Consider the following 15,144-nt stretch of genomic DNA (forward strand, 5'->3'; position numbering starts at 1 on the left):
TAAATGTCAATTAAATAAAGTATGTACCTAAGCATCTGGTTTCAGTTCCACTCCAGAGTCCAGAAGAAAGGCATTCTCTTACAGTAGAGCCAACAAGCATGTACCCTGAATCACAGGTAAAGATAGCTGTGGATCCGTACGAAATTTGAGTTCCAATCTTATTTCCATTTGGAGGTGTAGGCAGTTCTCCACAGGAAATAACTTTAAAAAAAGTTGAATAATTTTAGAAATCAATATTCTATGCATATTTTTAGAAAACAATATTATCAGTTCTGTGTATCACTTACTCATTCAAATTAGAGGTTATGACAAATGACAAAAATGGTTTAGCCGATTTATAGAGGAAAATGGAACAAGTCATGTTGACAATTTACTTCTTGAGAAAAAAAGATCTTGATAAATCTTTCTTGGGTGAGCTATGTGCTGGTTTTTAGGTCAGGAAAAATCAAAGGACTACTATATTGAAGTGCCCTGACCTAAATTCTTTTTTATATTAAACTGTGTTTATTTAATAAGGAAAATGTCAACATCCAGGGATAAAGCTCAATTAGAATGAGAAAATATGAAGTGATGGTGTCCAAGAGAAATATTTCAAATTTGAGGGCTAGCAAATATAATTTAATAATGTATTCCAATACATTATTATATATCTTATATATTACACGTATATCACATTTATTTATATAAAAAGAGTCATGTATTTGATGTACATATTATGCACATTCTTATAACATAGGGCATTAAAAAGAATCATGAGTTGCTGAACAAAATTTGAAAACTAAACTGGTAACTTCAGGATATTAAGATTTAGTCATCAACATCAAATTTTCATTATGCATTTCTTACACATGACACTTGGCTTTGGGCAACCATCATAAACTTACAAGCCCCTAGGTTCATTAGTTTTCTAAACTTTAGAATGAAAATGTCTATGCTCTATTTACCACAGAGAAACATTTTAGGATTAATTATAAAGGGCTATTAGATGTTTTGACCTCTCCAAAACTAGCTCTTTATTGAAATGCTTTTGGGTTCCTACATGAAGTAGTCTGATGCCATTCTAAAGAATGTGAACATACACCTAAACAGAAAATTCAAGCTGAAATAAAAACTATGTTTTAACATGGTAGCTCAATAGTGCAATGGGTTGAAAAGAAAAAATGACTCAGGCTATTTTCAGATGCTATTTTCTGCCTTTCCACCAAAGTCTTTTTTAAGCATTTCAAAAAGCAGCTTCAAGTACTTTTTTGTATTACCTCTTCTAGTTCCTAAATAATTGCTATTGTGCAGGATTTCATTGGAAATCAATAGTTATGATTTTTTTCTATTTTGTACTTTTAAGGAAAATTGTTTTTGAGAGTCATTAAACTTTGTGGATAATACAATAGTAGGTTTCTAAAGTTGTAATTCAGTTTTTTTTAATATTTTCATCTTTTAGGGAATGACTTGTTTACAGGACAAGAAGCTAGTTCTCTTTTTGTGACAAAGTATTGGAAAATTGGCTGTGTTTGTTATTTTAACTTCCTGTTAGCTTAATGGTACATACTAGGTATAATGAACTAGAACTCTCCTCTATTTTCAGTAGTCTTTGAGACATTAGATCTAAAATATTTGACAATGAGTTCATGGCCTATATAATTCTTTTTTTTTTTTTAAACCTTTACCTTCCAGCTTAGAATCAATACTATGTATTGGTTTCAAAGCAGAAGAGTAGTAAGCTAGGCAATGGGGGTTAAATGAATTGTCAAGGTTCACACAGCTGGGAAGTGTCTGAGGTCAGATTTGAACCCGAGATCTCTCATTTCCAGGTCTGGCTCTCAATCCAGCAAATCACCTAGCTGCTTGTGGCCTTTATAATTCTGAAGTTAAATTCTGTCACAATACCAATCATCTGAATGGTCTAGTCATTCATTGAACACTGGTTTCTGCATCATATAATCCATGACCTATTTTTAGCCTTGTCATGTACTAGTTTTGAGAACTTGATAAAATACTTAACCTCCAAATGCCTCAGTTGTCTTATTTGTAAAAATGGGCATGATGACAGCTATTTCAGCTAAATCATAATAATATTGTGGAAATAAAATGAAAGTTTTGTTTAAAAAAAAAGTAATTCCTTCACCAGGTTTTATTGTTTGTTTTTTTTTTTTATCATCATCATAGACATTATAATTTAGAACACATTGGCTGATTGTTCATGGTAAGTTATTTAAATTATTAGTGCCCAAGGCAACTGCCTGAGACTATAATTTGGAGATAATATACATCAGTGGAAGTAATAATCATGCCAGGAACTCCCTATGCCAAAATAGTCACAGATTCAATAACAACCAGAACAAGAACAAAAGAATAACAATAAATGCATTTCATCGTCGTCATCATAGGTCTAGCACCTATAACTGTTGGTCACAGTAATGTTTTAAGTAACAATTCACTTGTGTGTTTTTAGGGAAGAAGACTACTTTAGCATTTCAATTGTCTAGGATCTTGTCATATAAAAATCATGAAGCAGATTTTAAAAAAAAGACTAGAAAAATGAATACTCACTTTGGCAATACGGTCTTTCATTTCTCCAGCTCCAAGTCCCATTAGCAAGGCATTCAATAGATGCTGGGCCTAATCCATGATAACCAGGGTCACAGCTAAAAACTACTTTAGTTTTATACTCATAATGGGATCCATTCACAATTCTCCATCTTCCATGTTCCAGTGAGAAGGAATTAATGCTTGGGCAAGTAACAACTATAGGAATTTAAAAAATACATTGTCTAATTAATTAAAGAAATCTTAAATATCTATTTGATGTCTGACCAAAGATCTACAGAAATGTTGGAGTTGAAAGAGTCCTCAGAAGCCACTTAGATAAAATTGTTCCTGAACAAGAATCTCTCTAGTTTAGAGCATACATGACATTCAGTTTTTGCTGGAAAGACTCTGGTGAAGGAGAATCTACTTGTTTCCATGGAGTGCATTATTTTCTTGAATAAAAGTGATTGTTAGTAAGTTGAGCCTGACAACAAGCCTAAATCTATTTCTTCACAATTTCTACCCATTGTGTTTAGCTCTGGCTTAGGGACCAAGTCAAGCAAATTTAATTTCTTTTCCTTATATTTGCCTTTCAAACATTTCTCTTTACTAACCCTAATATCTTCATTTTCTTCAATGAGTCCTCCGATAGTATGCAATTAAGGCTCTTTACCATGATATTCACTATCCTCTGTGAACCTGTTTCAGACTGAAATAGGGATAAAATGATGAATGCCATATTTTTATTACAGTTTTTATTTTTAGTTTCCTTAAATCATGACATAGTTTGGACCACTACAATTATCATATCATATTTTTAGTAAGTACACTATATTTAATATAATGTATGAATTGACATCTAGGAGTATGTGAAACTGCTCTTTAAAATGGTGTTTAAAACAACTTTATTAGTTTTTTATGGGAAGTATCATGTATATAGTTGAACTTATTCTTGAGAGTATGTCTTCTTGCTTAAAAAATTGGTCATGTTTAGATGCTTGCAATATTTTATTTTAATATAAATGGTTGTAAGAGTAGACATCTATTTGAAGTAAAAAAACAAGTTAGAATTATTTTTTAATGAATTCACATAAATTGGTTTTCAGCACATAACTACTTCAAAGGGTTACTGTGAGGAAAATATTTTATAAACTGTAAAGTGAAAATAATTAAGAAATGTTGTTATAAACAACATAGGGATGAATAAATGAAATATGAAGATATATACAAATCTCGTTTCCTTTCCCATGGCTATTTTGAATAAAATGGAAAAAAATTAAATTTCAGTCAGAAGCTAGGAGAAGGAAGTGGACACAGTATCATAGACAATTCACTAGGCATAGATATAGATATACCTTGGATATAGAGTTGGATATGTTGGAAGGTAATGCACTTTGAAAAAAGTTTATTTAATTCAGACTGGAATATTGTATTCAATTCTAAGTACTGCAGCCTCAAAGTTATATAAGTAAACCAAAGCACATGTTAAAGAGAATGATAAAGTCTCAGTTCATCTGACTAACAGGCTGGTTATCTCCAAATTGTTACCCATGTATTTAATTTTTCTTTGTACTTTATACTTCACACAAAATATTTTTCATCTATTATTTCATTTCTATTATGTCAGTGAAGAGTAGTTTAGGCAATCAACCCTATATTAGTATTTCTATCAAAAAGACAACACAAGAAGAGTTTAAAGAGTGGAGAAGAAGAGAATTTAATGAGGAAAAGAGAAAAAACAAATCATGGGTTATTTATACATAAATATCTGACTGTCTCTTATCATGAGGAATGATTCTTCAGATTATATACATCTTTGGAAAGGCACAATTAGGAATAACACATGAATACAACTGTAATTCTAAGAGGAAGCAGATTTTAGTTCAATTTAAGAACTTGCCCTAAATGGAGCTGTCTAGAACAGAATTCATTGCCTTATGACATTGTAATTTCCTCATTAATTAATTAATTCTAAATTGCTCCATCAGGGACTGAATGACTAATTCCTAGGGAACTGTCAAATATATTTATGCACCAAGTTTCAAGACCTGGACAAGGACAAGAATTCTTTCCTACTTTGATTATGATTCAGATATATTACATTTGGTTGCATTCAGCATATACCTGTAGATAGAATGATAACTGAAGTATATAAATAATTAAGGTATTATAGTAGAGTTCTCTATATAACATATTTTTTGGTCTGGAAACTTTGAAATATATATAAATATATATATATGTGTATATATATATATATTTGAAATGAAGATGCTCCCCATTTTCTTAGTACTTTGATGCCTAAATTAGCAGAATCAACTGTGATTAGTCCCCAGTATAGTAAAGAAATTCATCATAACAGTAATTTTTAGCAGTATATGGGATTTGAAACCTAACATTTTTAACTATAAAGGTACAAATGAAGAAAATTCCATTACTTACCAACACAACGAGGTGTTTTATTATGATTGCTCCATGTTCCATCAGACTGACATACTGCAGTGGTAAGTTCTTTAGATGACAGTCTGTAGCCATCATTGCAGAAATAGGTAACACGGGTTCCCACCAAATAATCTGTTGTGAGTATTCCACCATTTGTTGGAGCTTTAGGAATTCCACAAGAAATTGCTGAAAAAGAACATGAACCCAAAATGCTACTAAATTTGTCTGATGTGGGAAAAGTGTATCAGTTTATAAAAAAAAGATGTAAAAACATAACTGGGATTTTATCGAGTTCTTTGAAACAATGCTAAATTGAAGAAAAGAAATGTAAGTTTCCTTAAGTTCCCAGTACAATTGTTTTTCAAAGGTATGTTATGTAAATTTTTATTTATCCAGATCCCACATCCAGATTCCTGCTGCTTTATCTCTGATAATAGTTTTTTTCTATTTAGGAACAGAAAAAAAGTTTGCTTAGAGAGACCATTACTTTTGTGCAAAAAAAAAAAAAAAAAAAAAAGCATAATTTTTTTAGTTGAGGGAAAGAGAAAGGGAACAAAGATTTTTTTACATCTTTTTTGTCTTCTCTACCCAGTCCAGTCCCTGTAGTCTGCAAATTTTGTGGGTTTGGGGGTGGTGAAAGGGGAATCACTTATCAATTTGAGTTCCTAATAACCTGAAGAAATTTTAGTGCTTGGACTATTGTTTGAAAGCAACTGAAGGGCATTTCCGGACTGTTAATATGGTCTCTTTCCAAGAAGAAATGTTTTATGGTGACATCAAATCAAAGTTTCAGGCACTAGAATTTCATGAATTTGAAAAAGGAAGTACTCAAATTGATGATTGCTTTTATTAGCTTCCTTCCACTTTTTTTAGCAGTTAAATATTTCTGTCTCAGTAAATTTAATTTGCCCCAGTAATCTGTCCCAGTAAATTGGCTAACAGAGCACATTGGTCCATGTTTGCCACTCGGGATAGTGCTCTAGTTCTCATAATTCTTTTCTTAGACTTAATCATAAATAAATTGAATGTAAAAGCATATAGAATATATCTCAAGCATACCCTTTTTACTTGTTACTTTTGTAGATAATATCAAAAGATGATCTTTGGTGGAAAATAATAAATTCTGTTTCAATTTTTCTTCTATAAACTGAACATTTTAATATTTCTAAACTAACATTTGTCAGTATAAGATTCATTGCCCTAAAAACAAAAGGATGTTGTTAAAAAGAAGGGAATTCGTTAATAAAATTGACATAGAATGTACAAAGCTGAATAGGATTCCTATTCATTCATGATTTGGGAACTTATAGACTGTGGAAAGGCAATAAAATTGACTTTATAAGTTATATGCCCAATTTTGTGTAAATAAGCTTATAATTATCAATTATCTCTAACTATATTACCTTGAAATAGGAAAAAAATTCAATCCATGATGAGAATTTTGTATTGTTAACTTGATACTTTTTTTTTTATCAAATTCTACTTTTCCTTATATGCATAACTTTCAACTTGGAATTAATATCTTTTAATTTATCAACAAGAAAATTATTTTTTAGCTCACTTGGCTTAAGAAAATAATATATCTTAAAATAAAAGGAGCATTTAACGCCAAGAAATATTACAAAAAATTATTCCCAGGAAGTAAAGGAAAATATAACAAGAATCATTCCACTCTGGTAACGAGGACTTTAGTGACAATAGAATATTCTGAGCAAAGTGAGAGTAACTATCAATTTTCTTGTAGCCAAAAATTCAAAATAAATCATTATAAAGGCTATGATAGATAATCAATAATCTAGGTGATTTATGAATGCTGGCCATTTTATTACATTTTTTCCAAATTACACATCAACATAATTTTTAATAATTCTTTTTCTGGCATTTTGCAATCCATATTCTCTCACTCCTTTCATATCTCTCCTCCCTTCTCCTTGAGATAGCAGCTAATATAAAATAGGTTATACATTTGCTATTATGCAATATATATTTTCATGTCTGTCATATTATGAAAGAAGACACATATTGCTTATACAAGATAAAAATACTCATGGAGATAAATCGATAATATTGGCCTTATTTAAACAACTGCAATTTTTTTAAGCTGGGAAACATGGGATATTTTGACAGAAATTTTTTAAAAATTAATTTTGTTTATATAAAGGAAAGTAGGGGAGAACTGGACAAAAAATTTGAAAGGTGTTTTCCTTATAATAACTGAACAAAGTAGGCATTCCCAAGATTTTTGTTTTTATTTGGTTGTTTCAGTAGTAGCCAACTCTTTATGACCTCATTCAGATTCAGTGCCTTATCCTACATGCTTCTCATTCCAAATTATTGTATCTAAGTTATAGAGGAGAGAAATGAAGCTCAAAGAGGCACTGATTTGTCCTGAGTTCACAAAAGCAAAAGTTGAACTAAGGGTTCCTATTTTCAAATCCCTTACTTTTCCCAACACACAGTCATTTCCCATCCCAATCAAATAGGTTGAAACAGTTTTTTTTCCCTTCCAAATAATAATGAATCCTGATAATGTCTAAAAATTCCTTCCATAATTCTAGGACCAACTTCACATAATGACCAGATTTCCTTCTCTACTCTAAAAAATTAAGATAAAATAAAATAACAAGTAAAAAACCCTCTAAATTTCATTGAGGTTGTTCAAGACCAGCACAAAGTTTAAAACCCATTAGTGTACTAATAAATCTTATAATGTAATCTCTGTTGATTTTTTAAAATATCAATTTCACAAGATGAGGTACATGTGCTTAGGTAGACATTCAATTCAATGTGAATACATATGTGTATAAAGAATATGTACATAAAACATACATATATCATCCAAGAAATGTGAATCAATATTAGTCTGCATTAAGAGAAGCAGAGTTTCTAGGACTAGGAAGGTGAAAGTGAAACTCTATTTTGATATGGTTAGATAGCATATGAAATACTGTATTCAGATTTCATATCTGAGAAGTAAATTTGTAATCTGGAAAATATCCAGAGAAGGCAAGAATGATAATGGAAATGTTTGAATTCAGAAAATAAGAGGGTTCATCGAAGGAAATGGACAGTTTTAACCAGCATAAAAGAAGATTTAAGGGGAACATGACTGTTGTGTTCAAGAATCTGAAATGATATCCTGTGAAAGATTTGTTCTGCTTGTCTCCAAAAGGAAGAATTAGGGACAATAGATGGAAGTTTCAGAGAGGCATATGTAAGGAAAAACTTCTGAATGATAATAGTTATCCAAAAAAGTAAAATCACCCTCAGGGGATAATGAATCTTCTCTCCATAGAGATTCTTGACCAAAAAGCTGGATGATTATTTGCTATAAAAGGTATTCCTGTTCAGGAATAAGCTGAACTAAATGATCTCTAATGTCTCTTTCATCTCTGAAGTCTGTGATTCTTTAAGACACTAATACTGGATTTTAGGGCACAGTGAATTTAACTATTAAGAAATACAAACTTTCTTTAAGTTGGATTGTATTATAGTTGGATAATGGACATGAAAGGGAGTCCTTTGATTTTTGCCTTCTTGATTTAATCTGACATATATGAGTTAAACAAATTCAGAAATTCATAGGCAAGTGAAGGGAATGATATTAACTGTAGAAATCCATATAAGGTAACTGTAACTATTATTATCTGTAGTTATGAACTAGACTTTTTTGTTATTGAAATTTCATTGCAACTCATGGAGGTTATAAACAATAAATAACCTAAAAAGACTAGTAATGCCAAATTAGCAGAACTATCACCTCAAAGATCTGGGGGTGGGGGGAATCTCACATAATTGTCTTTATAATAACTCATCAAAGAGCTTAAGATCTTATTTAATTGTCTTGGATATCATTCTTCCTAAACACAGGTGATCAATTTTTTGGAATATTTACTCAAGGCCTATTCAATTTGAAAGCACTCGACAGCCCTACCTACCCAAGGAATCCTGCCTCCATGGTTTCTGGTGATTGATACTTTGCTTCCTAGTGTCATACGTCCTTACCTTGTTGAAAAGCTTCGATATCATATTATATGAGATTAAGTTAAAGGAAATGCACATATTTAGTCTGGCAAAAAGAGTGTCTCTTCAAGTATATAAAGGGGTATTATGTGGAAGAGGGATTAAACTAGTTCTGCACTGCCCCATAGGATTGATCTAGGAGCAATGGATAGAAATTTGGAAAACAAATATTGGGTCAATATAGTGGAAAAATAAATAGATCTGTGCAAAGGTACAATGCGTTTTCTAGGGAGGCTCCTCATTGAAATTCTTTTGCCAAAGGGTAGTTAGCCACTTGTTTGCTCTTGTGCAGATGATTCTCCTTCAAATATGGCTTGAAATCTGATTTGTTAGAGTCCTTTCAATCTTGTGATTCTGTATTATCGGAATGTGCTTGGCTGACACAGGACTCTTTCAATATCTTTTTTAATATCAAAATTAAAATGGTCCCATATCACCCAAATACTTTCATATTTATTTGAAATGCACTGATTATAGCTTGATGTTTTAAGTCATAGGAAGTAAAAAATGTAATTATTTTTATCTCTGATCCTCATTGCTTCCCCATTCTTATTTCAGGACTTGAAGAAGAATATAACCATGCCTTGATAAAATGGCAAATGATTTTAACAAGAAAACTAAGAATGTTTCCAGTTATTTGACTTCTAAAAACAAAATGATCAGCACCGAATTAAAAAAATAATTTTAATCAGCTATTCATTTGTGACATGACAATGTCCTCAGAGCAAAGCAACAATCCACCTTTTCAAGATCCTGCCTCAGTATAGTCAGCTTAGTCTCATCAGTCTTTCAAAATTTAATTCTTGTTTTCTGACACATAGGTATCTGAGATAATAGGCAAATAGGCATCATAATATGCCAAAGAAAAAGAGAGAACATAGAAAAACCTAAGCAATGTAAATATCTATGAAAAATGTAATTTTTATCCTACTCAGCAATTTCTAGTGAATGTGCATTTTCAATTTTCATTGTCTAATATCATCAATTCCTTCAAAGAAATGTCTAGATCTAAATAAAAACATAATTTCAGACAAATTTAGTAAGAGAAAGCAATGATATGCTCTGAAAATAAAATAGACTTCCTAATGGGTTTATTCTATTTTGATACAATATTCTCTACCTTGACAAGCTGGAACAGGTGCATCCCATGCATGGTATCCATATGGAGACTTTCTACACACAGCACTGCTTTTCCCAACAAGCCTGAATCCTCGGTCACAGGCCCATCGGACTACACTATTAAGTTGACCCCCTGTCTGACTGATGATGTATCCATGGGGTGGAGATTCTGGAGTGCTGCAGTAGAGAGCTAAACAAAAGGAAAAAGTAAATCCCTAATTAAATTAGTCATATGAATGGAAATTTGATATTACTATACCCCTCCAAACATTAATAATGACTATAATGCAATTCATATGGGTAAGTGCTCTTTTAGCTGAATTGGAGCTCATCTGAAATCTGTTTTGCTTTATACTCTTTTTAAAAAAATACCTATAATGTTTTCTTAATGACAACACTATCACTGTGCTTTCAACTTGTTACTGGCTTTCCATCTAACACATTTTCTGAATTTTTGGTTATCATGGATAAATGTATTTAAAAAATCACAAAATTTCAAGAATGGATAAACATTTCATTAAATAATACCTCTTATCACTAAAAATGCCTGAAAATAGCAATTTTGTTTGCATCATATTATATAAGGATGGTGGATGACCCACATGAAACCTGAAAAGAAACATACAAATGCAGAATACCCAGAAACAGTTCAAGATAGAAAGTGCTGAGGACTGAGAATTGAAATTCAAAATCTTCGCAAAACATCTTAAAGTGCATATAACACAGACACAAACAATTGATTGACATTACTGACAAAGCATCACAATTTACACTGTTCCTGCATCCGGACCAGAAAGCCCATCCGACAACATGTATGACAACAGAAAACATGTGATGGAGAAACAGAGAAGGGGAAAAGCATCAAGAGAAGAAAGGACTAGGGAAGTTCAAAAAAATTTTTTAGCGAGCTAGTGCAGGGAAAGCATAATAATAAAATATATAACTGTTGTTGGATAGATAACTAAGAATACTAATATACTAAAATAGACTCTCAAAATAAAAACTAACATTGCATTTAAAACATAGGCAGTTTAAACATAATTTGATAACAGCTAAGAATAATAAGATAGTTGCATTACATTACTTGATAGACATATATTAAAAGTAGAAACAAACTAAAATTCTGTTAAAATCATAGATGAGTTAAATAATAACATAGAAAAGTTTAACGATAAGAAAATTGTTACACTGTAAACAGATATTGTGTTTAATGGAAAATTTTTTGTGTTACAAAAATGTTTTGTACCCTGTAAAATTTTTATATAAATTGCAACCCACATACCCTTACCAACCTCTCCAAAACCTGTCTTAGGATAGGAATAGATAGATAATTAGTATAGTGATAAGATAAGATAAGGATTTATTATTTTGGAGGGAGAGGGAACATAAAATAGGAATAGGAAATAGTGATGCATGAATTGAGTCTGAAGTCCCACCACACAAAACTGGGATACTGTAAGGATGGGGGATGAGACAAAAAGAGCCAAAAGAAGGCCGCTTATGACAGTTGGTGACAGTTGGGACCAGAGAGGATTCTGGGTAATTGTCCAAGAGGAAGAGAAGGAGAAGGAGAACGACTTCCAGTGGAGGACTGAGAGAGGGAGGAGGAGAACATCTCAGCTTGAATCCAGTCCTGAGGGCTTCCTGAGGATCTTTCTTTGGACACTGAAATCCTGATTCCCTGGTCAAAGGCATCCCACCACTTCTTATCCAGCAAGACTTCAGTTAGCTAAGTTTCTGGACTCCATTTTGGGAGCGATCTCTTAGGCTCCTTCCCCCATTACCCAACCTTGCTGAGAGACCCTTTCTAACTTACAATTATAAGAAAGGATAGAAATAGAAATAGAAATTGAAGAAGTGGCAAGGGGAGATGCTTGGGAGCAGGAACCTCAAAGGTTTCCACCCGAGTGATGGACCCCCTAGAAATAGAGAAGAGGGCACCCCGAAATCCCTCTGCCCTTCACCCCTTTCCCCAACCCCTAAATTGCGAAGAATAAAAGCCATTCATTAGTCAGATAGTGTTCCAGAGGACCTGAGAAATGAGGGGGGAAGGGAATCACAGCTTAGTCTGGCTGCCTCCATCTTGGAGTCAACCCCCTGCTGTGAAGTTGACTAATTTCTGGGGGAGGCTTGATTGGGGTCACCCCATACCTCCTCTTATGGGGAAACCTTGTCTCCAACTCCTGTGGGGTAGCATGACCATCCAGGTCACCCAGTTTTGGGGTGACACCCCTTGAAGTCTTGTCAGTGTATATTAGGCAGGAGGGTAGAGCTAGAAGAGAGTCTCACCCTCTCAAAAACTCTCTCTCCCCCTCCATTCCTAATATTGGTGGATGGCTCTGTTTATTATTATAATTATAAACTTTCCAGCAGGATAAAACATGGAAAATCCTGCCCCATCATTGTCATCTGAGATTGTTCTATGCCATGTCATAACACAAAATTTCCCCTTATTGAAACAAAGTTAGCAAAATACAAAATCTCATAACTTGTCTTGATGTTTGGCTAAAGAATCTCCAATCTGTCACATTCATTCTAATAATACTAAAATGCAAACAAATAAACAGAACAACAATAAAAGCTTCTCAGTGGAGTTAAGCTCTTTCTCATCCTGAAAGCCTGAAATGCCAAAAGATAATGTCAAGTAGCTGTTTTGCATGTTTGTGCTTTTGAGACAGTGAGGCTGAGAGGCTCTCCATTTACCCTGAGAAATCTGAGGCTGCTCATTTGAGGAAAATCAGACATTCTGTCACTAATATGAAATAAATGAGATTAGGAAAAATGTGTCATAAACTGTCTTAAAAAAAGGTATCCTTAGTGTGTCAAGCTACTCTTGAGCTCTAAAAATACTTAGGGAAAAGAGGATTCTTAACACTTATTTCTATTCAATATTCCCTTAAATGGTTGCCTATCTGACAAAGTTGTGGCTTATCATTCTATCTATCACAGAATACCATCAATACAATATTCTGTAAGATGATCAAAACCACTGGACTACTTTGGATTTTATTTACGTAACTACAAAATTTAAATGATATACTAATAGGTGATCATTTTAAAATTATATCGTTGGACCAAACTATAAATTTCAGGGAAGAAATTGCTTAATTACATTGTTTCCTACCATAAACCATAGTTTAGAGAGGTTAAAAAATTTTGATGAATTCTGAATATGTATTTTACATCACTTAAGACTATAATATATTTCATATTAGAGTTGTTAACATTCATTTTTTAACTTTCAGAGAAAGATGTTCCAGGGTAATATTTCCTCCATGTTGACAATGGGAAAGAAAATCCATTTCTTAAGGCTAAAAGAGAAAAAATCAATCTACATTTAAAGACAATGATCACTTTGTAAATTGAATACTTTCTCCAAGCATTTTATTTCTGTTTTACTTATTTATTTACATTCTTTGCTATATAGCTATCTGGATAGAGTGTTAAACTTGGAGTTGGGAACTTGGGTTCAAATACTTTAGGGCATTTAATAGCCTCTGATCCTGAACAAGTTATTTGACCATTCTGATCCCCATTTTCTTCATCTATAAAATGAATAGTTTAGAATTGATGAATTCTAAGGTCCCTTTCAGCTCTAAATCTATGATTTTACGATCTATGAATTCTCAATCAGAAGGAAGTTTGATGATTGTTATTTGTAATATTATATATAAACTGGATTGAAAACTATGCCCTAAAACATGGTGTCATAGTTGTTATAGTACTTTTTTGAAAATAATTTTAGAACTGTTTTTCCTTCTCTATCCTTTGATTATTTATCTATTGGAGCATGGCTCTCCATTTGAGTCACTGTTAGATGTTAGAATTTTATCAGATATCCTTTAACTAAACGTTTTAAAAATAAATATTTTCTTTCCTTATTTTGATTACATTAATTTTGTTTGTGTAACAGTTTATTAGATTTGTATAGAAATTCCCCATTTTTCTTTTTATGATTAACTCTACCTTCTTTTTGATTATGAATTCTCTCCCTAACCACAATTCTGAAACATACTTTCTTTAGTTCCCTTTCATTTTAATTACTTAATGCTATGACTTTTTATTTTTAGGTTTTGGAGAATATTGTGGAAAAGTATGAGTTTCCTTTAAATTTATTTTTTCTCAAATTACACTACAGTTTTCCAGCTTTTTTTTTTTGAAAAACGAAGAACTGTTCTCTAAATATTTTGTGATCTTTGCTTTTACAAACACTGAACTACTGATTTCAATTCCTTTGGGTTCTTTCTTATCTTTTTTACTGATTTGCTTTTCTATATGTTAACTAGTATTAATGTTTTTATTATACTATTAAGAGAGTTGGTTTTTTTTTTTATTAATTTCTCCCTTTTTCTCTTTAAGAGGCAAAGGAGCAATAAGATTTCTGAGTGAGAGACCCCTTGCAGAAGGGTGTGGCCAAATGTGGTTAGTAAGTTGTAGGCAGTTGGAAAGGGCTTTTGTGTCTGGGTCCCTTGGGGAGAGGACTGTGTGGCTCACTCTCTCTGGGACTGACAGTTGGAGAGAGACTAACAGATTTAAGGTCTTAGCTTTATTGATTATTGACTAACTTGGGTAGATAGATAGTGGGTATATTATTAGATAGACAAAGTAAGAGAGTAGGCTGGGCCCAGCTTGGCAGAAGGTACTGCCCTCAAAGGCAGATAGATTTAGGGTGTTTTAGAAAATTTTGGTTAGGATTGGGATCTTAGGTATCAGTTATAAGCTATTATAAGATTACTCTCACTTTCCTCCTTTCTATTTCCTATCCATACTTTCCTAATAATAAACTAAGTGTTTTGTGTTTAAGAAACTGCTCTCCTGACTTTGTTCAAACTTCTACCCCAAAAATTTAACCCTTCACAATATCTAAATAATATAAATAGAGATTTGGTAATACTGCAACTTTACTCCATCCAGTTTATCTTATATCCTCATTAATCATTTTTTCTTGGCATTTAAAACTTTTATTCACCAAGAGGTTTTTGTTTTTATTTTGTCAAATTATGTAAAGTAGCTTTCTGTCAAATGAATTGGTTCAAC

At 32.3% G+C, this 15,144-nt stretch overlaps 1 protein-coding gene across 1 annotated transcript in view; it reads right to left on the reverse strand.

Annotated features, from left to right (window-relative positions):
* CSMD3 (CUB and Sushi multiple domains 3) overlaps positions 1-15,144 on the reverse strand; it is a 1,590,968-nt gene that overhangs the window by 116,018 nt on the left and 1,459,806 nt on the right. The window contains exons 49-52 of the mRNA XM_044684131.1: positions 10,109-10,297; positions 4,966-5,151; positions 2,548-2,742; positions 28-201 (exon numbers count right to left, since the gene is read on the reverse strand). Of these exons, the coding sequence (XP_044540066.1) occupies positions 28-201; positions 2,548-2,742; positions 4,966-5,151; positions 10,109-10,297 (744 nt within the window). The remainder of the gene's footprint in view (positions 1-27; positions 202-2,547; positions 2,743-4,965; positions 5,152-10,108; positions 10,298-15,144) is intronic.

This window comes from Gracilinanus agilis, chromosome 1 (genome assembly GCF_016433145.1).
Source record: "Gracilinanus agilis isolate LMUSP501 chromosome 1, AgileGrace, whole genome shotgun sequence".
In the NCBI taxonomy this organism is placed as follows: Eukaryota; Metazoa; Chordata; class Mammalia; order Didelphimorphia; family Didelphidae; genus Gracilinanus; species Gracilinanus agilis.